This window comes from Agelaius tricolor, unplaced genomic scaffold, assembly GCF_023055355.1.
Source record: "Agelaius tricolor isolate 1412-34295 unplaced genomic scaffold, bAgeTri1.0.p SCAF_100, whole genome shotgun sequence".
NCBI classification, from domain to species: Eukaryota; Metazoa; Chordata; class Aves; order Passeriformes; family Icteridae; genus Agelaius; species Agelaius tricolor.
The window spans coordinates 113,932-141,781 of record NW_027269360.1 but is presented as its reverse complement, the minus strand read 5'-3'; the positions used below and the strand labels follow the sequence as shown (position 1 = coordinate 141,781).

Below are 27,850 nucleotides of genomic sequence, written 5' to 3'. Positions count from 1 at the left end.
ACTCCATAGAACCTTCTGGAAACCTTCTGAGAATTCTTGGAGACCCCATAGGACCTTCTGGAAACCATTGAAAACCCTTGGACAACTCCATAAAACCTTCTGGAAACCCTTGGAGAACCCTTGGAGAACCCTTGGAACCTTCTGGAAACCATGGGAAAGCCCTGGGGAACTCCATAGAACCTTCTGGAAACCATGGAGAACCCTTGACGAACTCCATAGAACCTTCTGGGAACTTTGTGAGAACCCTTGGAGAACCCACAGAACCTTCTGGAAACCATGGAGAACCCTTGGACAACTCCATAAAACCTCCTGAGAACCTTCTGAGCCCCCTTGGAGAACCCATAGGACCTTCTGGAAACCATGAGGAACCCTTGGAGAACCCATAGAACCTTCTAGGAACCTTCTGGAAACCACGCAAAACCCTTGGACAACCACTAAAAACCTTCTGGGAACCTTCTGAGACCCCTTGGAGACCCCATAGGACCTTCTAGAAAGCCCCAAAGAGTTGGGACCTCTTTGGAATGGTGGTGGTCCTCCATACCGGTGTAGCCGATCTTCTGGAAGCTGAGCAGGCTGAAGATGCTGTTGTAGAGCTGCATCTCCTGGGAACCATGGAGAACCCTTGAGGGACTCCATAGAACCTTCTGGAAACCATGGGGAACCCTTGGACAACCACTACAAACCTTCTGGGAACCCTTGGAGAACCCATAGAACCTTCTGGAAACCATGGGAAACCTTTGAGGAACTCCAGAGAACCTTCTGGGAACTTTGTGAGAACCCTTGGAGAACCCATAGGACCTTCTAAGAACCATGGAGAACCCTTGAGGAACTCCATAAAACCATCTGGGAACCTTCTGAGAACCCTTGGAGACCCCATAGGACCTTCTGGAAACCATGAGGAACCCTTGGAGAACCCATAGAACCTTCTGGGAACCTTCTGGAAACCACGCAAAACCCTTGGACAACCCCATAAAACCTCCTGAGAACTTTTGGAGACCCCTTGGAGACCCCATAGGACCTTCTGGAAAAGCCCCAAACCGCATGGAACTGGGTGGAATTTGGTGGGACCGGTGGTGGTCCTCCATACCGGTGTAGCCGATCTTCTCGAAGCTGAGCAGGCTGAAGATGCTGTTGTAGAGCTGCATCTCCTGGGAACCATGGAGAGCCCTTGGACAACCACTAAAAACCTTCTGGGAACCTTCTGGGAACCATGGAGAACCCTTGAGGGACTCCAGAGAACCTTCTGGAAACCATGGGGAACCCTTGGGGAACCACTAAAAACCTTCTGGGAACTTTGTGAGAACCCTTGGAGAACCCACAGAACCTTCTGGAAACCATGGAGAACTCCTTGGAGAACCCATAGGACCTTCTGGAAACCATGGAGAACCTTTGGAGACCTCCATAGAACCTTCTGGAAACCATGGGAAACCTTCTGAGAACCCCATAGAATCTTCTAGAAACCTTCTGAGAACCCTTGGAGACCCCATAGGACCTTCTGGAAACCATGGGAAACACTTGAGGAACTCCATAGAACCTTCTGGGAACCTTCTGAAAACCTTGGAGAACCCATAGGACCTTCTGGGAACCTTCTGAGAACCCTTGGAGAACTCCATAGAACCATCTGGGAACCTTCTGAGACCCCTTGGAGAACCCATAGGACCTTCTGGAACACCCCAAACCGTGTGGAACTGGGTGGACCGGTGGTGGTCCTCCATACCGGTGTAGCCGATCTTCTCGAAGCTGAGCAGGCTGAAGATGCTGTTGTAGAGCTGCATCTCCTTCTTGCGCGTTTGGTCCATCTCGTCCAGGATGTCCATGAGCTCGTTGCCCGTCTTGGTGGGGTGGGAGCACTCGGCCTCGTGCACCGAGAGCTCGTGGAAGGGGCCCTGCCAGGGACACCCGATGCGTTTGTACTTGCACTGGGTCACCCTGGAGAAAGGAGAATTGGGGACATCTTGGGGACAATTCCAGGTTTGGGGACATTTTGGGGACAATTCCAGTTTTGGGGACAACTCCATGGATGGGGACAATTGTGGAGGTTTTGGAGAAATTGAGGAGAAAAATGGGTCAAAATTCCCATAAATTGCTAAAAATCCAGGCCAGGATTATTCCAAAGCCTCAGATGTCCTCGTGTTTCTTCTGGTGGTGGACCAAGGAAGATCTGGAGAACTTTGAGGTGTCCCACCACCCCAGAACCACCAAAAACCACCCCAAAAGCCGAAAAAATCCCCAAAAAATCCAAAAAAATTCCCCAAAAAATTCCCAAAAGTCCTAAAAAGTCCACAATATCCTTCTGGTGGTGCTCCAAGGAACATCTCGAGAACTTTGAGGTGTCCCACCACCCAAAACCACCCCAAACCACCAAAAAACCACCCCAAACCACCAGGACTCCACCAAACAACACCTGGAGACTCCAAAATACGTCCAAAAAATCCCAAAAACCAAAATCCCTGAAACTCCTGGACCTGTCCTGGCACTCGTCCTTCTGGTGGAGCGCCAAAGATCTCAAGAACTTTGAGGTGTCCCACCACCCAAAACCACCAAAAACCACCCTGGAACCACCCAAAATCCCTTAAAAACCCCATAAAATCTTTCGCCTCTCCTGACACTGCTTCTGCTGTGGATCCAATGAAGATCTCGAGAACTTTGAGGTGTCCCACCACCCAAAACCACCAAAACCACCTCGAATAGACCCAAAACCACCCCAGAACCCTAAAACATCCTTAGAAAACCCCAAAACTTCTTCTCCTGTCAAGCCATACCTGCTTCTGGTGGTGCTCTAAAGATCTAGAGAACTTTGAGGTGTCCCACCACCCAAAACAACCAAAAACCACCTCGAAACCACCCCAAACCACCTGGACTCCACCAAACAACACCTGGAGACTCCATAAAATCCTTCAGTTCTCCTCACACTCTTTCTGCTGTGGATCCAATGAAGATCTCGAGAACTTTGAGGTGTCCCACCACCCCAAACCACCCCAAACCACCAGGGAACCTCCAAAAACCACCTGGACTCCACCAAACAACACCCGGAGACTCCATAACACCTCCAAAAAACCCCCCAAAAATTCCCAAAAATTCCCAAAATTCCCAAATCCCGGACCTGTCCTGGCACTCGTCCTTCTGGTGGAGCTCCAAAGATCTCAAGAACTTTGAGGTGTCCCAGCATCAAAAACCACCAAAAACCATGGGAGAACCTCAACAAATCCCTGTCCATGGCCGAAATTCCCATTCTGGACCATTCCCATCCTTCGGCCACCCTGATGGTCCTAATGGTGGAGATCCAATGAAGATCTCGAGATGTTCCTGGTGTCCCACCACCCAAAAACCACCAAAACCACCTTGAATAGACCCAAAACCACCCCAGAACCACCAAAAATCCCTTAAAACCCCATAAAATCTTTCAGCTTTCCTGTCACTCCTTGTGCTGTGGATCCAATAAAGATCTCGAGAACTTTGAGGTGTCCCACCACCCAAAACCACCAAAAACCACCACAGAACCTCCAAAAACCACCTGGACTCCACCAAACAACACCTGGAGACTCCATAACATCCTTCACCTCTCCTCACACTGCTTCTGCTGTGGATCCAATGAAGATCTCGAGATGTTCCTGGTGTCCCACCACCCAAAACCACCCCAAACCACCACGGAACCACCCCAAACCACCTGGACTCCACCAAACAACACCTGGAGACTCCATAACACCTCCAAAAAACCTCCAAAAATCCCCAAAAATTCCCAAAATTCCAGACCTGTCCTGGCACTCGTCCTTCTGGTGGCGCTCAAGGAGGGACCGGGGGAACTGGCGGGCGCAGAAGCCGCACTCGGCCGGCAGCTCGCTGACCGCCTTCTCCACGGCCACATCCCACCAGCACCAAACCGGCCCCAAAATCCCCAAAAATCCCCCAAAAAATCAGAGAATTCAGAGCCAGGACCATTCCCATCCATCGGCCACACTGATGGTCCTACTGGGGGTGATCCAGTGAAGATCTCAAGAACTTGGAGGTGTCCCAGCACCCAAAAACCACCAAAAACCACCTCCAAACCAACAAAACCCACCCCAGAACCACCAAAAATCCTTACAAAACCTCATAAACTCCTTCAGGTCTCCTCACACTCCTTCTGCTGTGGATCCAATGAAGATCTCGAGATGTTCCTGGTGTCCCACCACCCCAAAACCACCAAAACCACCTCGAATAGACCCAAAACCACCCCAGAACCACCAAAAATCCTTCAAAAACCCCATAAAATGCTTCACCCATCCTGACACTGCTTCTGCTGTGGATCCAATGAAGATCTCGAGATGTTCCTGGTGTCCCACCACCCAAAACCACCCCAAACCACCTCCAAACCACCCCAAACCACCTGGACTCCACCAAACAACACCCGGAGACTCCATAACTCCTCCAAAAACCCAAATCCCAAATTCCCCCGGACCTGTCCTGGCACTCGTCCTTCTGGTGGAGCTCCAAAGATCTCAAGAACTTTGAGGTGTCCCAGCATCAAAAACCACCAAGACCACCTTGAATAGACCCAAAACCACCCCAGAACCACCAAAAATCCCTTAAAAACCCCATAAAATCTTTCAGCTTTCCTGACACTGGTTCTGCTGTGGATCCAATGAAGATCTCGAGATGTTCCTGGTGTCCCACCATCCGAAACCACCCCAAACCACCACAGAACCACCCCAAACCACCTGGACTCCACCAAACAACACCTGGAGACTCCATAACATCCTTCACCTTTCCTCACACTCCTTCTGCTGTGGATCCAATGAAGATCTCGAGAACTTTGAGGTGTCCCACCACCCAAAACCACCCCAAACCACCACGGAACCTCCAAAAACCACCTGGACTCCACCAAACAACACCTGGAGACTCCATAAAACCTCCAAAAAACCTCCAAAAAAATTCCCAAAAATTCCCAAAATTCCAGACCTGTCCTGGCACTCGTCCTTCTGGTGGCGCTCGAGCAGGGACCGGGGGAACTGGCGGGCGCAGAAGCCGCACTCGGCCGGCAGCTCGCTGACCGCCTTCTCCACGGCCACATCCCACCAGCACCAAACCGGCCCCAAAATCCACCAAAAATCCCCCAAAAAATTGGAGAATTCCCAGCCAGGACCATTCCCATCCATCGGTCACCTTGATGGTCCTACTGGGGGTGATCCAGTGAAGATCTCCAGAACTTTGAGGTGTCCCAGCACCCAAAAACCACCAAAAACCACCTCCAAACCAACAAAACTATCTTGAAACCACCAAAAATCCTTACAAAACCTCATAAACTCCTTCAGGTCTCCTCACACTCCTTCTGCTGTGGATCCAATGAAGATCTCGAGATGTTCCTGGTGTCCCACCACCCAAAACCACCAAAACCACCTCGAATAGACCCAAAACCACCCCAGAACCCTAAAACATCCTTAGAAAACTCCAAAACTTCTTCTCCCATCATCCCACACCTCCTTCTGATGGTGCTCCAAAGATCTCGAGAACTTTGAGGTGTCCCACCACCCAAAACCACCCCAAACCACCTCCAAACCACCCCAAACCACCTGGACTCCACCAAACAACACCCGCAGACTCCATAAAACCTCCAAAAACCCAAATCCCAAATTCCCCCGGACCTGTCCTGGCACTTGTCCTTCTGGTGGAGCTCCAAAGATCTCAAGAACTTTGAGGTGTCCCACCACCCCAAAACCACCAAAAACCACCCCAGAACCACCAAAAATCCTTCAAAAACCCCATAACATCCTTCACCCATCCTGACACTGCTTCTGCTGTGGATCCAATGAAGATCTCGAGATGTTCCTGGTGTCCCACCACCCAAAAACCACCCCAAACCACCTCCAAACCACCCCAAACCACCTGGACTCCACCAAACAACACCTGGAGACTCCATAACATCCTTCACCTTTCCTCACACTCCTTCTGCTGTGGATCCAATGAAGATCTCGAGAACTTTGAGGTGTCCCACCACCAAAAACCACCAAAAACCACCTCCAAACCACCCCAAACCACCTGGACTCCACCAAACAACACCCGGAGACTCCATAACATTCTTCAGCTCTCCTTCTACTCCTTGTGCTGTGGATCCAATGAAGATCTCGAGATGTTCCTGGTGTCCCACCACCCAAAACCACCCCAAACCACCTCCAAACCACCCCAAACCACCTGGACTCCACCAAACAACACCCGCAGACTCCATAACACCTCCAAAAACCCAAATCCCAAATTCCCCCGGACCTGTCCTGGCACTCGTCCTTCTGGTGGAGCTCCAAAGATCTCAAGAAGTTTGAGGTGTCCCACCACCCCAAAACCACCAAAAACCACCCCAGAACCACCAAAAATCCTTCAAAAACCCCATAACATCCTTCACCCATCCTGACACTGCTTCTGCTGTGGATCTAATGAAGATCTCGAGATGTTCCTGGTGTCCCACCACCCAAAACCACCCCAAACCACCACGGAACCTCCAAAAACCACCTGGACTCCACCAAACAACACCTGGAGACTCCATAACATCCTTCAGTTCTCCTCACACTCTTTCTGCTGTGGATCCAATGAAGATCTCGAGAACTTTGAGGTGTCCCACCACCCAAAACCACCCCAAACCACCAGGGAACCTCCAAAAACCACCTGGACTCCACCAAACAACACCTGGAGACTCCATAAAACCTCCAAAAACCCAAATCCCAAAAACTCCCGGACCTGTCCTGGCACTCGTCCTTCTGGTGGAGCTCCAAAGATCTCAAGAACTTGGAGGTGTCCCAGCATCAAAAACCACCAAAAACCATGGGAGAACCTCAACAAATCCCTGTCCATGGCCGAAATTCCCATTCTGGACCATTCCCATCCTTCGGCCACCCTGATGGTCCTAATGGTGGAGATCCAATGAAGATCTCGAGATGTTCCTGGTGTCCCACCACCCCAAAACCACCAAAACCGCCTTGAATGGACCCAAAACCACCCCAGAACCACCAAAAATCCCTTAAAAACCCCATAAAATCTTTCGCCTCTCCTGACACTGGTTCTGCTGTGGATCCAATGAAGATCTCGAGATGTTCCTGGTGTCCCACCACCACAAACCACCCCAAACCACCTCGGATCCTCCAAAAACCACCTGGACTCCACCAAACAACACCTGCAGACTCCATAACATCCTTCACCTCTCCTCACACTCCTTCTGCTGTGGATCCAATGAAGATCTCGAGATGTTCCTGGTGTCCCACCACCCAAAACCACCAAAAACCACCTCGGAACCACCCCAAACCACCTGGACTCCACCAAACAACACCTGGAGACTCCATAACACCTCCAAAAAACCTCCAAAAATCCCCAAAAATTCCCAAAATTCCAGACCTGTCCTGGCACTCGTCCTTCTGGTGGCGCTCAAGGAGGGACCGGGGGAACTGGCGGGCGCAGAAGCCGCACTCGGCCGGCAGCTCACTGACCGCCTTCTCCACGGCCACATCCCACCAGCACCAAACCGGCCCCAAAATCCCCAAAAATCCCCCAAAAAATTGGAGAATTCAGAGCCAGGACCATTCCCATCCATCGGCCACACTGATGGTCCTACTGGGGGTGATCCAGTGAAGATCTCAAGAACTTGGAGGTGTCCCAGCACCCAAAAACCACCAAAAACCACCTCCAAACCAACAAAACCCACCCCAGAACCACCAAAAATCCTTACAAAACCTCATAAACTCCTTCAGGTCTCCTCACACTCCTTCTGCTGTGGATCCAATGAAGATCTCGAGATGTTCCTGGTGTCCCACCACCCCAAAACCACCAAAACCACCTCGAATAGACCCAAAACCACCCCAGAACCACCAAAAATCCTTCAAAAACCCCATAAAATGCTTCACCCATCCTGACACTGCTTCTGCTGTGGATCCAATGAAGATCTCGAGATGTTCCTGGTGTCCCACCACCCAAAACCACCCCAAACCACCTCCAAACCACCCCAAACCACCTGGACTCCACCAAACAACACCCGGAGACTCCATAACTCCTCCAAAAACCCAAATCCCAAATTCCCCCGGACCTGTCCTGGCACTCGTCCTTCTGGTGGAGCTCCAAAGATCTCAAGAACTTTGAGGTGTCCCAGCATCAAAAACCACCAAGACCACCTTGAATAGACCCAAAACCACCCCAGAACCACCAAAAATCCCTTAAAAACCCCATAAAATCTTTCAGCTTTCCTGACACTGGTTCTGCTGTGGATCCAATGAAGATCTCGAGATGTTCCTGGTGTCCCACCATCCGAAACCACCCCAAACCACCACAGAACCACCCCAAACCACCTGGACTCCACCAAACAACACCTGGAGACTCCATAACATCCTTCACCTTTCCTCACACTCCTTCTGCTGTGGATCCAATGAAGATCTCGAGAACTTTGAGGTGTCCCACCACCCAAAACCACCCCAAACCACCTCCAAACCACCCCAAACCACCTGGACTCCACCAAACAACACCCGCAGACTCCATAAAACCTCCAAAAACCCAAATCCCAAATTCCCCCGGACCTGTCCTGGCACTTGTCCTTCTGGTGGAGCTCCAAAGATCTCAAGAACTTTGAGGTGTCCCACCACCCCAAAACCACCAAAAACCACCCCAGAACCACCAAAAATCCTTCAAAAACCCCATAACATCCTTCACCCATCCTGACACTGCTTCTGCTGTGGATCCAATGAAGATCTCGAGATGTTCCTGGTGTCCCACCACCCAAAAACCACCCCAAACCACCTCCAAACCACCCCAAACCACCTGGACTCCACCAAACAACACCTGGAGACTCCATAACATCCTTCACCTTTCCTCACACTCCTTCTGCTGTGGATCCAATGAAGATCTCGAGAACTTTGAGGTGTCCCACCACCAAAAACCACCAAAAACCACCTCCAAACCACCCCAAACCACCTGGACTCCACCAAACAACACCTGGAGACTCCATAAAACCTCCAAAAAACCAAATCCCAAATTCCCTCGGACCTGTCCTGGCACTCGTCCTTCTGGTGGAGCTCCAAAGATCTCAAGAACTTTGAGGTGTCCCAGCATCAAAAACCACCAAAAACCACCTTGAATAGACCCAAAACCACCCCAGAACCACCAAAAATCCTTAAGAAGCCCCAAAAATTCTTTCAGTTTTCCTCACACTCCTTGTGCTGTGGATCCAATGAAGATCTCGAGATGTTCCTGGTGTCCCACCACCCAAAAACCACCAAAACCACCTTGAATAGACCCAAAACCACCCCAGAACCACCAAAAATCCTTCAAAAACCCCATAAAATGCTTCACCCATCCTGCCACTGCTTCTGCTGTGGATCCAATGAAGATCTCGAGATGTTCCTGGTGTCCCACCACCCAAAACCACCCCAAACCACCAGGGAACCTCCAAAAACCACCTGGACTCCACCAAACAACACCTGGAGACTCCATAAAACCTCCAAAAAACCCCAAAAAAATTTCTTCAAGACCTGTCCTGGCACTCGTCCTTCTGGTGGCGCTCGAGCAGTGACCGGGGGAACTGGCGGGCGCAGAAGCCGCACTCGGCCGGCAGCTCGCTGACCGCCTTCTCCACGGCCACATCCCACCAGCACCAAACCAGCCCCAAAATCCCCAAAAATCCCCCAAAAAATTGGAGAATTCCCAGCCAGGACCATTCCCATCCATCGGCCACCCTGATGGTCCTACTGGGGGTGATCCAGTGAAGATCTCAAGAACTTTGAGGTGTCCCAGCACCCAAAAACCACCAAAAACCACCTTGAAAAGACCCAAAACCACCAGGAATCCACCAAAACCCCTTAGAAACCCCATAAAATCCTTCACCCATCCTGACACTGCTTCTGCTGTGGATCCAATGAAGATCTCGAGATGTTCCTGGTGTCCCACCACCCAAAACCACCCCAAACCACCTCGGAACCTCCAAAAACCACCTGGACTCCACCAAACAACACCTGGAGACTCCATAAAATCCTTCAGCTCTCCTCCTACTCCTTGTGCTGTGGATCCAATGAAGATCTCGAGATGTTCCTGGTGTCCCACCACCCAAAACCACCCCAAACCATCTCCAAACCACCCCAAACCACCTGGACTCCACCAAACAACACCTGGAGACTCCATAAAATCCTTCACTTCTCCTCACACTTGTTCTGCTGTGGATCCAATGAAGATCTCGAGAACTTTGAGGTGTCCCACCACCCAAAACCACCCCAAACCACCTCGGATCCTCCAAAAACCACCTGGACTCCACCAAACAACACCCGGAGACTCCATAAAACCTCCAAAAAACCCCCAAAAAATTCCCAAAAATTCCCAAAATCCCAGACCTGTCCTGGCACTCGTCCTTCTGGTGGCGCTCGAGGAGGGACCGGGGGAACTGGCGGGCGCAGAAGCCGCACTCGGCCGGCAGCTCGCTGACCGCCTTCTCCACGGCCACATCCCACCAGCACCAAACCGGCCCCAAAATCCACCAAAAATCCCCCAAAAAATTGGAGAATTCCCAGCCAGGACCATTCCCATCCATCGGCCACACTGATGGTCCTACTGGGGGTGATCCAGTGAAGATCTCCAGAACTTTGAGGTGTCCCAGCACCCAAAAACCACCAAAAACCACCTCCAAACCAACAAAACTATCTTGAAACCACCAAAAATCCTTACAAAACCTCATAAACTCCTTCAGGTCTCCTCACACTCCTTCTGCTGTGGATCCAATGAAGATCTCGAGATGTTCCTGGTGTCCCACCACCCAAAACCACCAAAACCACCTCGAATAGACCCAAAACCACCCCAGAACCCTAAAACATCCTTAGAAAACTCCAAAACTTCTTCTCCCATCATCCCACACCTCCTTCTGATGGTGCTCCAAAGATCTCGAGAACTTTGAGGTGTCCCACCACCCAAAACCACCCCAAACCACCTCCAAACCACCCCAAACCACCTGGACTCCACCAAACAACACCTGGAGACTCCATAAAACCTCCAAAAACCCAAATCCCAAATTCCCCCGGACCTGTCCTGGCACTTGTCCTTCTGGTGGAGCTCCAAAGATCTCAAGAACTTTGAGGTGTCCCACCACCCCAAAACCACCAAAAACCACCCCAGAACCACCAAAAATCCTTCAAAAACCCCATAACATCCTTCACCCATCCTGACACTGCTTCTGCTGTGGATCCAATGAAGATCTCGAGATGTTCCTGGTGTCCCACCACCCAAAACCACCCCAAACCACCTCCAAACCACCCCAAACCACCTGGACTCCACCAAAACCCCTTAGAAACCCCATAAAATCTTTCAGCTTTCCTGCCACTCCTTGTGCTGTGGATCCAATGAAGATCTCGAGATGTTCCTGGTGTCCCACCACCCAAAACCACCCCAAACCACCAGGGAACCTCCAAAAACCACCTGGACTCCACCAAACAACACCTGGAGACTCCATAAAACCTCCAAAAAACCCCCAAAAAATTTCTTCAAGACCTGTCCTGGCACTCGTCCTTCTGGTGGCGCTCGAGGAGCGAGCGGGGGAACTGGCGGGCGCAGAAGCCGCACTCGGCCGGCAGCTCGCTGACCGCCTTCTCCACGGCCAGGTTGCGGCAGCAGAGGCTCTTGGAGATCTCGCAGCGGCAGTTGGGACACGTGGCCTGCTCCTCCTTCAGCCGAGAGTCGGCCAGCAGGTGGATGAAGCAGCCGGCGCACATCAGGTGCCCGTTGGTGCACTGAGGAATGGCAAAAAAAAATGGGATTTAAAGGGTTAATTGGAATTTATATTTATTTTTAGTCTTGGTTTTTGGGGGAATTTTGGGGTTTTTAAATGGTTTTAATTTGAATTTTTTTGGATTTTTTTGGGGGTTTTTTTTCATTGAATTTCGAATTTTTTACGCCATTTTAATTTCAATTTTTTCCCATTTTTTATGGAATTTTTCCCACTAAATTTCTCATTTTCCAGTTTTTTAAATCATAATTTTTTCCTATTTTTAATCCTTATTTTTCCATTTAATTTCAAATTTTTTAAATGTTTTTCATTTGAATTTTTCTCCATTTTTGTTGTTGTTTTTCCATTTAATTTGTAATTTTTCCACCATTTTATTTCCAATTTTTTCAAATTTTTGTCCCATTTTTATTCTTCTTTTTCCATATTTTAATTCCAATTTTTTTCCCATTTTTATTGGTATTTTTCCAATAATTTCTCATTTTTTCACCTTTTCAACTCCATTTTTCCCCCATTTTTATTGGTATTTTTCCATTGAATTTCTCATTTTCCACCTTTTAAATTGATTTTTTTCCCATTTTTATTCTTATTTTTTCACCCTTTTAATTCCATTTTTTTCCCATTTTTTATTCTTATTTTTCTATTTAATTTCGAATTTTTAAATGAATTTAATTTCCAATTTTTCCCATTTTTATTGGTATTTTTCCATCTAATTTCTCATTTTTTCACCATTTTAATTGCAATTTTTCCCATTTTTATTCTTATTTTTCCACCTTCTTAATTGCAATTTTTCCCAATTTTTTATTGGTATTTTCCCATTCACTTTCCCATTTTTCCACCTTTTTAATTCCAATTTTTTCCTATTTTTAATCCTTACTTTTCCATTTAATTTAAAATATTTTAAACATTTTTAATTGCAATTTTCCACATTTTTAATTGAAATTTTTCCACTCAATTTCTCATTTTTCCACCTTTTTAATTGCAATTTTTATCCATTTTTTATTTTTCTTTTTCTGGTGAATTTTGGGGTTTTTTAAGCGTTTTTAATTTGAATTTTCCCCCATTTTTTATTGGTATTTTTCTATTTAATTTCTCATTTTTCCGCCATTTTAATTCCAATTTTTATCCATTTTTTATTTTTATTTTTCCATTTAATTTCTCATTTTTCCACCTTTTTAATTCCAATTTTTTCCCATTTTTTATTCTTATTTTGCCATTCAATTCCTTCTTTTCCCACCCTTTTAATTGCAATTTTCCCCATTTTTTATTCTTATTTTTTCACCTTTTTAATCCAATTCTCTCCATTTTTTATTCGTTTTTCCATTTAATTTCAGATTTTTTAAATTGTTTTAATTGCAATTTTTTCCATATTTTTTGTTGATTTTTTTCCATTTAATTTTGAATTTTTTACGCATTTTTAATTCAATTTTTTCCCATTTTTATTGGATTTTTTCCATGTAATTTCTCATTTTTCCGCCATTTTAATTGCAATTTTTTCCTATTTTTATTCTTGTTTTTTTGGTGAATTTGGAATATTTTAAATGGTTTTAATTGCAATTTTTTCCATATTTTTTGTTGATTTTTTTCATTTAATTTTGAGTTTTTACGTCATTTTAATTCCAATTTTCCACCTTTTTAATTGAAAATTTTCCCATTTTTATTCTTATTTTTCCGCCATTTTAATTTCAATTTTTTCCCATTTTTATTGGATTTTTTCCATGTAATTTCTCATTTTTCCACCATTTTAATTCCAATCTTTATCTATTTCTTATTTTTATTTTTCTGTTTAATTTTGGATTTTTAAAATGTATTTAATTTGATTTTTTTTTCCAATTTTTGTTGATTTTTTTCATTTAATTTCGAATTTTTTACGCATTTTTAATTCAATTTTTCCTATTTTTTATTCATATTTTTCCACCTTTTTAATTGCAATTTTTTCTCATTTTTTATTCTTATTTTTCCACCTTTTTAATTGAATTTTTTCCCATTTTTAAATTTTGTTTTTTTCATTAAATTTCGAGTTTTTTAAATGGTTTTAATTTGAATTTTTTCCATTTTTTATTGGATTTTTTTCCATTTAATTTCGAATTTTTACGCCATTTTAATTGAATTTTTTCCATATTTTTAATTGGATTTTTTTCCAATTAATTTGTCTTTTTTCCACCTTTTTAATCTCATTTTTTTCCATTTTTTATTCTTATTTTTTCACCTTTTAATTCCAATTTTTTCCCATTTTTAATTGGATTTCTTCCAATTAATTTCTCATTTTTCCACCTTTTTAATTGCAATTTTTCCCCTTTTTATTTTTATTTTTCCATTTAATTTCGAATATTTTAACCATTTTTAATTGCAATTTTTTTTCCATTTTTTGTTGGATTTTTTTCCATTTAATTTCCAATTTTTTACGCATTTTTAATTCAATTTCTCCCATTTTTTATTCTTATTTTTCCACCTTTTTAATTGCATTTTATCCATTTTTTATTCTTATTTCTCTATTTAATTTCAAATATTTTAAATGGTTTTAATTTGAATTTTTTTCCATTTTTTATTGGTATTTTTCCATCTAATTTCTCATTTTTTCACCATTTTAATTGCAATTTTTCCCATTTTTATTCTTATTTTTCCACCTTCTTAATTGCAATTTTTCCCAATTTTTTATTGGTATTTTCCCATTCACTTTCCCATTTTTCCACCTTTTTAATTCCAATTTTTTCCTATTTTTAATCCTTACTTTTCCATTTAATTTAAAATATTTTAAACATTTTTAATTGCAATTTTCCACATTTTTAATTGAAATTTTTCCACTCAATTTCTCATTTTTCCACATTTTTAATTCCAATTTTTTCCCATTTTTTATTGGATTTCTTCCAATTAATTTCTCATTTTTCCGCCATTTTAATTTCAAATTTTTCCCATTTTTATTGGATTTTTTCCAATAATTTCTCATTTTTCTGCCATTTTAATTCCAATTTTTATCCATTTTTTATTTTTATTTTTCCATTTAATTTCTCATTTTTCACCTTTTTAATTCCATTTTTTTTCCCATTTTTTATTGGATTTTTTCCATTTAATTTCTCATTTTTCCACCTTTTTAATTCTAATTTTTTCCCATTTTTTATTCTTATTTTTCCCTTTAATTTCGAATTTTTACGCATTTTTAATTCAATTTTTTCCATATTTTTAATTGGATTTTTTCCATGTAATTTCGAATTTTTACGCCATTTTAATTCCAATTTTTTCCCATTTTTAATCCTTATTTTTCCCTTTAATTTCGAGTTTTTAAACATTTTTAATTCCAATTTTTTCCCATTTTTTATTCTTATTTTTCCACCTTTTTAATTCCAATTTTTTCCCATTTTTTATTGGTATTTTCCCATTCAATTTCTCATTTTTCCACCTTTTTAATTGCATTTTTTACCAATTTTTATTGGAATTTTTCCACTCAATTTCGAGTTTTTAAAGCATTTTTAATTCTATTTTTTCCCCATTTTTTATCCTTATTTTTCCATTTAATTTCGAATTTTTTACACATTTTTAATTCAATTTTCCTATTTTTATTCCTATTTTTCCACCTTTTTAATTCCAATTTTTTCCCATTTTTTATACTTATTTTTTCACCATTTAAATTCCAATTTTTATCCATTTTTTATTCTTATTTTTCTGGTGAATTTCAAATATTTTAAATGTTTTTTAATTGCAATTTTTTCCATATTTTTTATTCTTATTTTTCCATTTAATTTCGAATTTTTTAAACATTTTTAATTTGAATTTTTCCATGTAATTTCTCATTTTTTCACCTTTTTAATTCCAATTTTTTCCAATTTTTGTCCTATTTTTATTCTCATTTTTCCACCTTTTTAATTGCAATTTTTCCCATTTTTATTGGTATTTTTCCATTGAATTTCTCATTTTCCAACTTTTTAATTCCAATTCCTTCCAATTTTTTATTCTTATTTTTTCACCTTTTTAATTTCAATTTTTCCCATTTTTTATTCTTATTTTTCCCTTTAATTTCGAATTTTTTAAACATTTTTAATTGCAATTTTTCCAATTTTTTATTGAATTTTTTCCATTTAATTTCTCATTTTTTCACCATTTTAATTTCAATTTTTATCCATTTTTTATTCTTATTTTTCTATTTAATTTCAAATATTTTAAATGGTTTTAATTTGAATTTTTTCCCATTTTTTATTCTTATTTTTCCATTTAATTTCTCATTTTTCCACCCTTTTAATTCCAATTTTTTTCCCCTTTTTAATTTTTATTTTTTCATTTAATTTCTCTTTTTTCCACCCTTTTAATTACAATTTTTTCCTATTTTTAATTCTAATTTTTCCCATTTCATTCCTCATTTCCCACCTTTATTAATCAATATTTATTAATTATTTATTCCCAATATTCCCCATTTATTATTCAATATTTCCCCATTAATTATTCCTAATATTCCCCATTTATTAATCAATATTTCCCCATTAATTAATCCCAATATTCCCCATTTATAAATCAATATTTATTAATTATTAATTCCCAATATTCCTCATTTATTAATCAATATTTCCCCATTAATTATCCCAAATATTTCCAATTAATTAATCAATATTTATTAATTAATTATTCCCAATATTCCCCATTTATTAATCAATATTTCCCCATTATTAATTCCCAATATTCCCCATTTATTAATCAATATTTCCCCATTATTAATTCCCAATATTCCCCATTTATTAATCAATATTTATTAATTATTAATTCCCAATATTCCCCATTTATTAATCAATATTTATTAATTAATTATTCCCAATATTCCCCATTTATTAATCAATATTTCCCCATTATTAATTCCCAATATTCCCCATTTATTAATCAATATTTCCCCATTAATTATTCCCAATATTCCCCATTTATTAATCAATATTTCCCCATTATTAATTCCCAATATTCCCCATTTATTAATCAATATTTATTAATTATTTATTCCCAATATTCCCCATTTATTAATCAATATTTCCCCATAATTAATTCCCAATATTCCCCATTTATTAATCAATATTTCCCATTAATTATTCCCAATATTCCCCATTTATTAATCAATATTTATTAATTAATTATTCCCAATATTCCCCATTTATTAATCAATATTTCCCCATTATTAATTCCCAATATTCCCCATTTATTAATCAATATTTCCCCCATTAATTAATCCCAATATTCCCCATTTATTAATCAATATTTCCCCATTAATTATTCCCAATATTCCCCATTTATTAATCAATATTTCCCCATTAATTATTCCCAATATTCTCAATTTATTAAGCAATATTTATTAATTATTTATTCCAAATATTCCCCATTTATTAATCAATATTTATTAATTATTAATTCCCAATATTCCTCATTTATTAATCAATATTTCCCCATAATTAATTCCCAATATTCCCCATTTATTAATCAATATTTCCCCCATTATTAATTCCCAATATTCCCCATTTATTAATCAATATTTCCCCATTATTAATTCCCAATATTCCCCATTTATTAATCAATATTTATTAATTATTAATTCCCAATATTCCCCATTTATTAATCAATATTTCCCAATTATTAATTCCCAATATTCCTCATTTATTAATCAATATTTATTAATTTATATTCCCAATATTCCCCATTTATTAATCAATATTTCCCCATTAATTATTCCCAATATTCCCCATTTATAAATCAATATTTATTAATTATTTATTCCCAATATTCCCCATTTATTAATCAATATTTCCCCATTAATTATTCCCAATATTCCCCATTTATTAATCAATATTTATTAATTATATATTCCCAATATTCCCCATTTATTAATCAATATTTATTAATTATTTATTCCCAATATTCCCCATTTATTAATCAATATTTCCCCATTAATTAATCCCAATATTCCCCATTTATTAATCAATATTTCCCCATTAATTAATCCTAATATTCCCCATTTATTATTCAATATTTCCCCATTAATTATTCCTAATTTTCCCCATTTATTAATCAATATTTCCCCATTATTAATGCCCAATATTCCCCATTTATTAATCAATATTTCCCCATTAATTATTCCCAATTTATTAATCAATATTTCCTCATTAATTTTTCCCAATATTCCCCATTTATTAATCAATATTTCCCCATTAATTATTCCCAATATTCCCCATTTATTAATCAATATTTATTAATTATTAATTCCCAATATTCCCCATTTATTAATCAATATTTCCCCATTAATTATTCCCAATATTCCCCATTTATTAATCAATATTTATTAATTAATTATTCCCAATATTCCCCATTTATTAATCAATATTTCCCCGTTAATTATTCCCAATATTCCCCATTTATTAATCAATATTTCCCCGTTAATTATTCCCAATATTCCCCATTTATTAATCAATATTTATTAATTATTAATTCCCAATATTCCTCATTTATTAATCAATATTTCCCCATTAATTATCCCAAATATTTCCAATTAATTAATCAATATTTATTAATTAATTATTCCAAATATTCCCCATTTATTAATCAATATTTCCCCATTATTAATTCCCAATATTCCCAATTTATTAATCAATATTTCCCCATAATTAATTCCCAATATTCCCCATTAATTAATTAATTAATTAGTCAATTAATCAGTTAATTTGATCTGATTCGTGGATCGATTAATCCCAGCTTGACTTAATAGATCGGTTAATCAATTAATAATCAATTAATAATTAATTAATTAATCAATTCATTAATCCCATATTAAATTAATCCCAGATTGAGTTTAAAAATCAGCACTCAATTAAGAATTAATTAATAATTAATCAATTCATTAATCTATTAATAAATAATTCATTGGATCCCATCCTGGCATTAATTAATCCCAGATTTAATTAATCCCTCAATCAATCCCTGAATCAATCAATTAATTAATCAAGCTATTAATTAATTAATCAATGCATTGATCAATTGATTAATCAGTTATTTAAATCCAATCCTGGCATTAATTAATTCCACATTTAATTAATTAATCCTAGAATTTATTCATCAATCAATCCCTGGATTAATCAATCAATTAACAATGAATCAATCAGATAATTAATCAATTATTCAGCCAATTAATCAATTAATTAATCAATCAATTAACCAATTAGTTTGTTCCTATGCTTGCATTAATTAATCCCTAAATTAATTCCTCAATCAATTCCTGGATTAATCAATTAATTAATCAATTAAATGACCAATCAATCAATTAATTAACCAATTAATCACTTTATCAATTAATTAATCAATAACCAATTTATTGGGTCCCAACTTGGCATTAATTAACCAAAGATTTAATTAATCTCAGAAAAAATTCATTAATCCATTCCTGAATTAATCAATTAATTATTCAATTAATTAATAAATTAATTAATCAATTAAATAATCAATCAATCCCCAATTCATTTGAGCCTATCCTGGCATTAATTAACCCCAGATTTAATTAATTCCAGATTTAATTATTCAATCAATCCCTCAATTAATTAATTAATCAACCAATTAATCAATCAATTAATAACAGATTTATTGGAGCCTATCCTGGCATTAATTAACCCCAGATTTAATTAATCCCACAATTAATCAATCAATCAATCAATCCCTGAATTAATTAATCAATTAATCACATAATTAATCAACTAATTAATCGATCAATTAATCAACCAATTAATTAAATAGTTGAGTAGTTATTCAATCAATCACTCAATCAATTAATAAATTAATCAATCAATCCCTGAATTAATAAATTAATTAACCAATCAATTAATTCATTAATCAATCAATCAATCCCCAATTAATTGGTTCCCACCCTGGCATTAATGAACCCCAGATTTAATTAATGCCACAATTAATTCATCAATAAATCCCTGAATTAATCAATTAATTAATTTCTCAATTAAGTAATCAATCAATCAATTAATCAATGCATGGGATCCCACCCTGGTATTAATTAACCCAATTAAATTAATCCTAGAATTAATTGCCAAATCAATTAATCCATTAATCAATCCCAAATTAATTGGATCCAAACCTGGCATTAATTAAGCCCAGATTTAATTAATCCCACAATTAATCAATCAATCCATCCCTGAATTAATCAATGAATTAATCAATTAATTAATCAATCAATTAACCAATTAAATAGATCCCATCTTGGCATTAATTAACCCCAGATTTAATTAATCCCTGAATTAATCAATCAATCCCTGAATTAATCAATTAATTAATCAATCAATTAATCAATCAATTAACCAATTAAATAGATCCCACCCTGGCATTAATTAACCCCAGATTTAATTAATCCCACAATTAATCAATCAATCCCAATATTAATCAATCAATTAATCAAATAATTCATTAATTAAATAACCAATCAATCCATCAATTAATCAACTAATTAAAAATTAATTAATCAATCAATCCCCAATTCATTGGAGCCCATCCTGGCATTAATTAACTCCAGATTTAATTAATGCCTGAATTAATTAATTCCTCAATCGATCCCTTAATTAATCCATTAATGAATCAATTAAATAACCAATCAACCAATTAATCAATTCATCAACCAATTAGTCAATTAATTAATCAATCAATTAAACAATTAAATAGATCCCAGCCTGGCATTAATTAACCCCAGATTTAATTAATCCCTGAATTAATTAATTCATCAATCCCTGAATTAATTAATTCCTCAATCAAGCCCTCAATTAATCAATTAATTAATCAATTAAATAACGAATCACCCAATTAATCAATCCATTAAATGACTGGTCAACCAATTAATCAATTAATTAATCAATTAAATAACTAATCAACCAATTAATCAATTATTTAATTAATCCATTAAATAACTAATCAACCAATTAATCAATTAAATAATTTATTTAATAATCAACCAATAAATCAATTAATTTATTTAATTATTGATTTAATTAATTAACTGATGCAATAATCAACCAATTAATCAATCAATTAATTAATCAACCAATACCAATTACATAGATCCCACCCTGGCATTAATTACCCCACATTAATTAACCCCTACATTCATTACCCCACATTAATTACCCCCATTAATTAACTCCTCATTAATTACCCCTCATTAACTACCCCCATTAATTACCCCCATTAATTACCCCCATTAATTAGCCCCCATTAATTACCCCACAATAATGACCCCCCATTAATTTACTCCTCATTAATTACCCCACATTCATTACCCCTACATTAATTATCCCACATTAATTAACCCCACATTAATTACCCACATTATATACCCCACATTAATTCCTCATTAATTACCCCACATTAATTACCCCACGTTAATTAACTCCTCATTAATTAACTCCCCATTAATTAACTCCTCATTAATTACCCCCCATTAATTACTCCACATAAATTATCTCCTCATTAATTACCCCCCATTAATTGCTCCACATTAATGACCTCCCCGTTAATTACCCCACATTCATTACCCCCCATTCATTACCCCTCATTAATTACCCCCCGTTAATTACCCCCATTAATTACCCCACATTAATTAACACCCCATTAATTCCCCCACATTAATTACCCCCATTAATTAATCCCTCATTAATTACCCCCATTAATTACCCTACATTCATTACCCCCATTCATTACCCCCCATTAATTTACTTCTCATTAATTACCCCACATTAATTATCCCCACATTAATTACTCCACATTAATTACCCCTATTAATTCCCCCACATTAATTAACCCCTCATTAATTACCCCCCATTAATTACCCCCATTAATTAACCCCTTATTAATTACCCCACATTAATTACCCCACATTAATAAACCCCCATTAATTACCCCCATTAATTAAGTCCCCATTAATTATCCCCCATTAATTCCCCCACATTAATTACCCCCCATTAACTACCCCAGATTAATTACCCCCATTCATTACCCACAATAATTACCCCACACTAATTAACTCCTCATTAATTAACGCCTCCATGCAGCCTGGCCTTGGTGGCCCCTGAGGAAGTTTGGTGGCCCCAGGCCTTGGTGGCCCTGAGGGGACAGGGACACCCTGGGATGGTTTTGGTGGCCCTGGAGGGGCCCTTGGTGGCCCTAGGACAGTTTGGTGGCCCTGGAGGGGACAGGGACACCCTGGGACACTTTGGTGACCCTGGAGGGGACAGGGACACCCTGAGGGGACATTGATAGCCCTGGCAGAGATTTGGTGGCCCCAGGTGTTGGTGGCCCTCAAGGGGACATTGGTGGCCCAGGAAGGGACAGGGACATCTTGGGGGCTTTGGTGGCCCAGGGGGTGACAAAGGAGGCCTTGGTGGCCCTGGGGGACTTTGGTGGCCCTTGGCAGGGTTCGGTGGCCTTGGGACAGTTTGGTGGCCCTTGAGGGGACAGGGCCACCCTGAGGGGGGGGTTTGGTGGCCCCTGAGGGGACCTTGGTGGCCCTGAGGGGACTTTGGTGGCCCTGGGGGTGTTTGGTGGCCCCTGAGGAAGTTTGGTGGCCCCTGGGACACTTTGGTGGCCCCTTCAAGGGCTTTGGTGGCCTAGGGGGTGACAAAGGAGCCTTTGGTGGCCCCAGGCCTTGGTGGCCCCTGAGGGGACTTTGGTGGCCCCTGGGACACTTTGGTGGCCCTGGGGAGGATTCAGTGGCCCAGGAGGGGACAAAGTGAGGCCTTGGTGGCCCTTGGCGAGGTTTGGTGGCCCAGGAGGGGACAGGGCCACCCTGGGGACACTTTGGTGGCCCTGAGGGGACCTTGGTGGCCCTGGAGGGGACAGGGACACCCCAGGGGGGTTTAGTGGCCCTGAGGAGACTTTGGTGGCCCCTGGGACACTTTGGTGGCCCTGGAGGGGACAGGGACACCCTGGCAGAGGTTTGGTGGCCCAGGAGATGACATTGGTGGCCCTGAGGGGACTTTGGTGGCCCCTGGGACACTTTGGTGGCCCCTGGAGGCTTTGGTGGCCCTGGGACACTTTGGTGGCCCCTGAGGGGACATTGATAGCCCTGGCAGAGATTTGGTGGCCCCAGGTGTTGGTGGCCCTCAAGGGGACATTGGTGGCCCAGGAGGGGACAAGGCAGGTCTAGAGGAGAGGTTTGGTGGCCCTGAGGGGACTTTGGTGGCCCAGGAGGGGACAGTGACACCCTGGGATGGTTTTGGTGGCCCTGGGACAGTTTGGTGGCCCTGGGGAGGATTCAGTGGCCCAGGAGGGGACAAAGTGAGGCCTTGGTGGCCCCTGGCAACGTTTGGTGGCCTTGGAGGGGACAGGGACACCCTGGATGGTTTTGGTGGCCCTGAGGGGACCTTGGTGGCCCTTGAGGAAGTTTGGTGGCCCTGAGGTGATGCTGGTGGCCCTAGGACACTTTGGTGGCCCTGGGGGTTTTGGTGGCCCTGGAGGGGACAGGGACACCCTGGGCAGGTTTGGTGGCCCTGAGGGGACCTTGGTGGCCCTGGCAGGCTTTGGTGGCCCTGGAGGGGACAGGGACACCCTGGGATGGTTTTGGTGGCCCCTGAGGTCACTTTGGTGGCCCTTGGGACATTTTTGGTGGCCCCTTCAAGGGCTTTGGTGGCCCTGGGACACTTTGGTGACTCCTGGGGACACTTTAGTGGCCCTGAGAGGACAGGGACACCCCAGGGGGGTTTGGTGGCCCTTGAGGGGACTTTGGTGGCCCTGGGGACACTTTGGTGGCCCTGGGGAGGTTTGGGGGCCCCTGGGGGGACTTTGGTGGCCCAGGAGGGGACAGGGCCATCCTGAGGGGACTTTGGTGACCTCTGGGGACACTTTGGTGGCCCTGGGGTGAATTGGTGACCCCTGGGGACATTTGGTGGCCCATAAAGGGACAGGGACACTCTGAGGGGACTTTGGTGGCCCCTGGGACACTTTGGTGGCCCCTTCAAGAGCTTTGGTGGCCCAGGAGGTGACAAAGGAGCCCTTGGTGGCCCAGGAGGAGCCTTGGGTGGCCCCAGGCCTTGGTGGCTCTGAGGGGACTTTGGTGGCCCTGGCAGGGTTTGGTGGCCCTGAGGGGACAGGGCCACTCTGGGACACTTTTGGTGGCCCCTGAGGAGAATTTGGTGGCCCTGGAGGGGACAGGGACACCCCAGGGGGATTTGGTGGCCCTGAGGAGACTGGTGGCCCTGGGACACTTTGGTGGCCCTCAAGGGGGTGTTTGGTGGCCCCTGGGACACTTTGGTGGCCCCTGGGGGGACCTTGGTGGCCCTGGCAGAGATTTGGTGGCCCCAGGTGTTGGTGGCCCTCAAGGGGACCTTGGTGGCCCAGGAGGGGACAAAGGAGCCCTTGGTGGCCCTGGGACACTTTGGTGGCCCTGGAGGGGACAGGGACACCCTGGGCAGGTTTGGTGGCCCTGAGGTGCTGCTGGTGGCCCTGGGGACACTTTGGTTGCCCATGAGGTGATGCTGGTGGCCCTTGGCAGGGTTTGGTGGCCCTGGAGGGGACCTTGGTGGCCCTGGCAGGGGTTTGGTGGCCCTGGGACACTTTGGTGGCCCTGGAGGGGACTTTGGTGGCCACCAGGACAGTTTGGTGGCCCTGAAGGGGACAGGGAGACCCTGGGCAGGTTTGGCGGCCCCTGGGGACATTTTGGTGGCCCTGAGGGGGTTGGTGGCCCTGGGACACTTTGGTGGCCCCTGGGGCAGACAGAGACACCCTGGGACACTTTGGTGGCCCTGGAGGGGACCTTGGTGGCCCTGAGGGGACTTTGGTGGCCCTGGAGGTGACAAAGGAGCCCTTGGTGGCCCAGGGGGAGCCTTTGGAGGCCCCAGGCCTTGGTGGCACCTGGGGGGACTTTGGTGGCCCTGGAGGGGACAGAGCCACTCTGGGATGGTTTTGGTGGCCCTGAGGTGATGTTGGTGGCCCTGGCAGGGGCTTGGTGACCCCTGGGACACTTTGGTGGCCCTGGAGGGGACAGGGACACCCTGGGATGGTTTTGGTGGCCCTGAGGTGACTTTGGTGGCCCTGGGACAGTTTGGTGGCCCTGAGGGGACTTTGGTGGCCCCGGAGGGGACAGGGACACCCTGGGATGGTTTTGGTGGCCCCTGAGGTCACTTTGGTGGCCCCTGGGACATTTTTGGTGGCCCCTTCAAAGGCTTTGGTGGCCCTGGGGGAGCCTTTGGTGGTCCCAGGCCTTGGTGGCCCTGAGGGGACTTTGGTGGCCCCTGGAGGCTTTGGTGGCCCTGGGACACTTTGGTGGCCACTGGGACACTTTGGTGGCCCTGGGAAGGGTTTGGTGGCCCGGGAGGGGACAGGGACACCCTGGGATGGTTTTGGTGGCCCTGGGACACTTTGGTGGCCCCTGGGGTGGATTGGTGGCCCTTGAGGGGACAGGGACACCCTGGGGACACTTTGGTGGCCCTGAGGTGACAGGGACACCCCAGAGGGGTTTGGTGGCCCTGGGACACTTTGGTGGCCCTGGGGGGGGGGGGGTTAGTGGCCCATGAGGGGACAGAGAGGTCCCTGGGATGGTTTTGGTGGCCCTGGGGGGTTTGGTGGCCCTGGGACAGTTTGGTGGCCACTTCAAGGGCTTTGGTGGCCCAGGGGGGGACAGGGACACCCTGGGGGACTTTAGTGGCCCCTGGGACATCTTTGGTGGCCCCTGGAGGCTTTGGTGGCCCTGGGGGTGACAAAGGAGCCCTTGGTGGCCCTGGAGGAGCCTTGGGTGGCCCCAGGCCTTGGTGGCCCTGAGGGGACTTTGGTGGCCGTGGAGGGGACAGAGACACCCTGAGGGGACTCTGGTGGCCCTGGGACAGTTTGGTGCCCCTGGGATGGTTTTGGTGGCCCTGGAGGGGACAGGGACACCCTGGGATGGTTTTGGTGGCCCTGGAGGGGACAGGGACACCCTGGGATGGTTTTGGTGGCCCTGGAGGGGACAGGGACACCCTGGGATGGTTTTGGTGGCCCTGGAGGGGACCTTGGTGGCCCTTGAGGAAGTTTGGTGGCCCTGAGGTGATGCTGGTGGCCCTAGGACAGTTTGGTGGCCCAGGAGGGTTTTGGTGGCCCTGGAGGGGACAGGGACACCCTGGGCAGGTTTGGTGGCCCTGGGGACACTTTGGTGGCCCTGGAGGCTTTGGTGGCCACCAGGACGGTTTGGTGGCCCTGGAGGGGACAGGGCCACCCTGGGATGGTTTTGGTGGCCCCTGGGACCCTTTGGTGGCCCCTGGGACCCTTTGGTGGCCCCTTCAAGGGCTTTGGTGGCCCAGGAGGTGACAAAGGAGCCCTTGGTGGCCCTGAGGGAGCCTTCGGTGGTCCAGGAGGGGACAGGGACACCCTGGGGGGGTTTGGTGGCCCTGAGGGGACTTTGGTGGCCCTGGGACACTTTGGTGGCCCTTGAGGGGACCTTGGTGGCCCTGGGGTTTGGTGGCCCTGAGGTGATGTTGGTGGCCCTGGCAGGGGCTTGGTGACCCCTGGGACACTTTGGTGGCCCTGGAGGGGACAGGGACACCCTGGGCAGGGTTTGGTGGCCCTGAGGTGACTTTGGTGGCCCTGGGACAGTTTGGTGGCCCTGGGAAGGCTTTGGTGGCCCTGGAGGGGACAGAGCCACTCTGGGATGGTTTTGGTGGCCCCTGAGGCCACTTTGGTGGCCCCTGGGACATTTTTGGTGGCCCCTTCAAGGGCTTTGGTGGCCCTGAGGGGACTTTGGTAGCCCTGAACAGGACAGGGACACCCTGGGGGGGTTTGGTGGCCCCTGGGACACTTTGGTGGCCCTTGAGGGGACCTTGGTGGCCTTGGAGGGGACAGGGACACCCTGGGATGGTTTTGGTGGCCCATGAGGGGACCTTGGTGGCCCTGGGATGGTTTTGGTGGCCCAGGAGGGGACAAGGCCACCCTGGGACCCTTTTGGTGGCACCTGGGGGACATTTGGTGGCCCTGGGACACTTTGGTGGCCCCTGAGGGGACCTTGATGGCCCTTGGCAGGGTTTGGTGGCCCATGAGGGGACCTTGGTGGCCCTGAGGGGACCTTGGTGGCCCAGGAGGGGACAGGGACACCCTGAGGGGGTTTGGTGGCTCTTGAGGGGACCTTGGTGGCCCTGGGAAGGTTTGGTGGCCCTGGGACAGTTTGGTGGCCCTGGGGCAGACAGGGACACCCTGGGACACTTTGGTGGCCCAGGAGGGGACAAGGCCACCCTGGGACACTTTTGGTGGCCCCTGGGGGACATTTAGTGGCCCATAAAGGGACAGGGACATCCTGGGGGAAGTTGGTGGCCCTGAGGGGACTTTGGTGGCCCTGGGGAGGTTTGGTGACTCCTGGGGACACTTTGGTGGCCCTGCAGGGGACAGGGACACCCTGGGGACACTTTGGTGGCCCCTGGGGACACTTTGGTGGCCCTTGAGGAGACTTTGGTGACCCCTGGGACAGTTTGGTGGCCCTGGGGGTGTTTGGTGGCCCCAGGTGTTGGTGGCCCCTGGGACAGTTTGGTGGCCCTGGAGGGGACAGGGACACCCTGGGATGGTTTTGGTGGCCCTGAGGGGACTTTGGTGGCCCCTGGGACATTTTTGGTGGCCCCTTCAAGGGCTTTGGTGGCCCAGGGGGTGACAAAGGAGCCCTTGGTGGCCCCAGGCCTTGGTGGCCCCTGAGGGGACTTTGGTGGCCCAGGGATGGTTTTGGTGGCCCAGGAGGGGACAGGGACACCCTGGGCAGGTTTGGTGGCCCTGGGGGGACCTTGGTGGCCCTGGGATGGTTTGGTGGCCCAGGAGGGGACAGGGACACCCTGGGCAGGTTTGGTGGCCCTGGGGGCACTTTGGTGGCTCCTGAGGAAGTTTGGTGGCCACCAGGACGGTTTGGTGGCCCTGAAGGGAACAGGGACACCTTGGGGGAGTTTGGTGGCCCTGGGGGTGTTTGGTGGCCCCTGGGGACACTTTGGTGGCCCTGGGGCGGACAGAGACACCCTGGGGACACTTTGGTGGCTCCTGGAGGCTTTGGTGGCCCTGGCAAGGGTTTGGTGGCCCTGGAAATGATTCAGTGGCCCAGGAGGGGACAAGGCCACTCTGGGACCCTTTTGGTGGCCCCTGGGGGACATTTGGTGGCCCAGGAGGGGACAGGGACAACCTTGGGGGTTTTGGTGGCCC

General features: G+C 44.4%; 1 protein-coding gene and 2 long non-coding RNA genes across 4 annotated transcripts in view; all 3 read right to left on the bottom strand.

Annotated features, from left to right (window-relative positions):
* The window catches only part of ZFTRAF1 (zinc finger TRAF-type containing 1), a 41,047-nt gene that overhangs the window by 11,402 nt on the left and 1,795 nt on the right, over positions 1–27,850 (bottom strand). The window contains 2 exon segments of the mRNA XM_071419114.1: positions 1,718–1,929; positions 11,476–11,714. Of these exon segments, the coding sequence (XP_071275215.1) occupies positions 1,718–1,929; positions 11,476–11,714 (451 nt within the window).
* Positions 3,495–9,466, bottom strand: LOC139586002 (uncharacterized). Its single transcript, XR_011677422.1, has 3 exons — positions 9,099–9,466; positions 5,571–8,745; positions 3,495–3,535 (listed from the first exon to the last, which is right to left on the bottom strand). It is a non-coding gene; the product is annotated as an uncharacterized lncRNA (long non-coding RNA).
* LOC139586001 (uncharacterized) lies at positions 11,760–15,270 on the bottom strand. Of its 2 annotated transcripts, none has more exons than XR_011677420.1 (2): positions 12,306–15,270; positions 11,760–12,261 (listed from the first exon to the last, which is right to left on the bottom strand). It is a non-coding gene; the product is annotated as an uncharacterized lncRNA (long non-coding RNA). The 2 variants fall into 2 exon arrangements; XR_011677421.1 differs by having other exon boundaries at positions 11,760–12,197.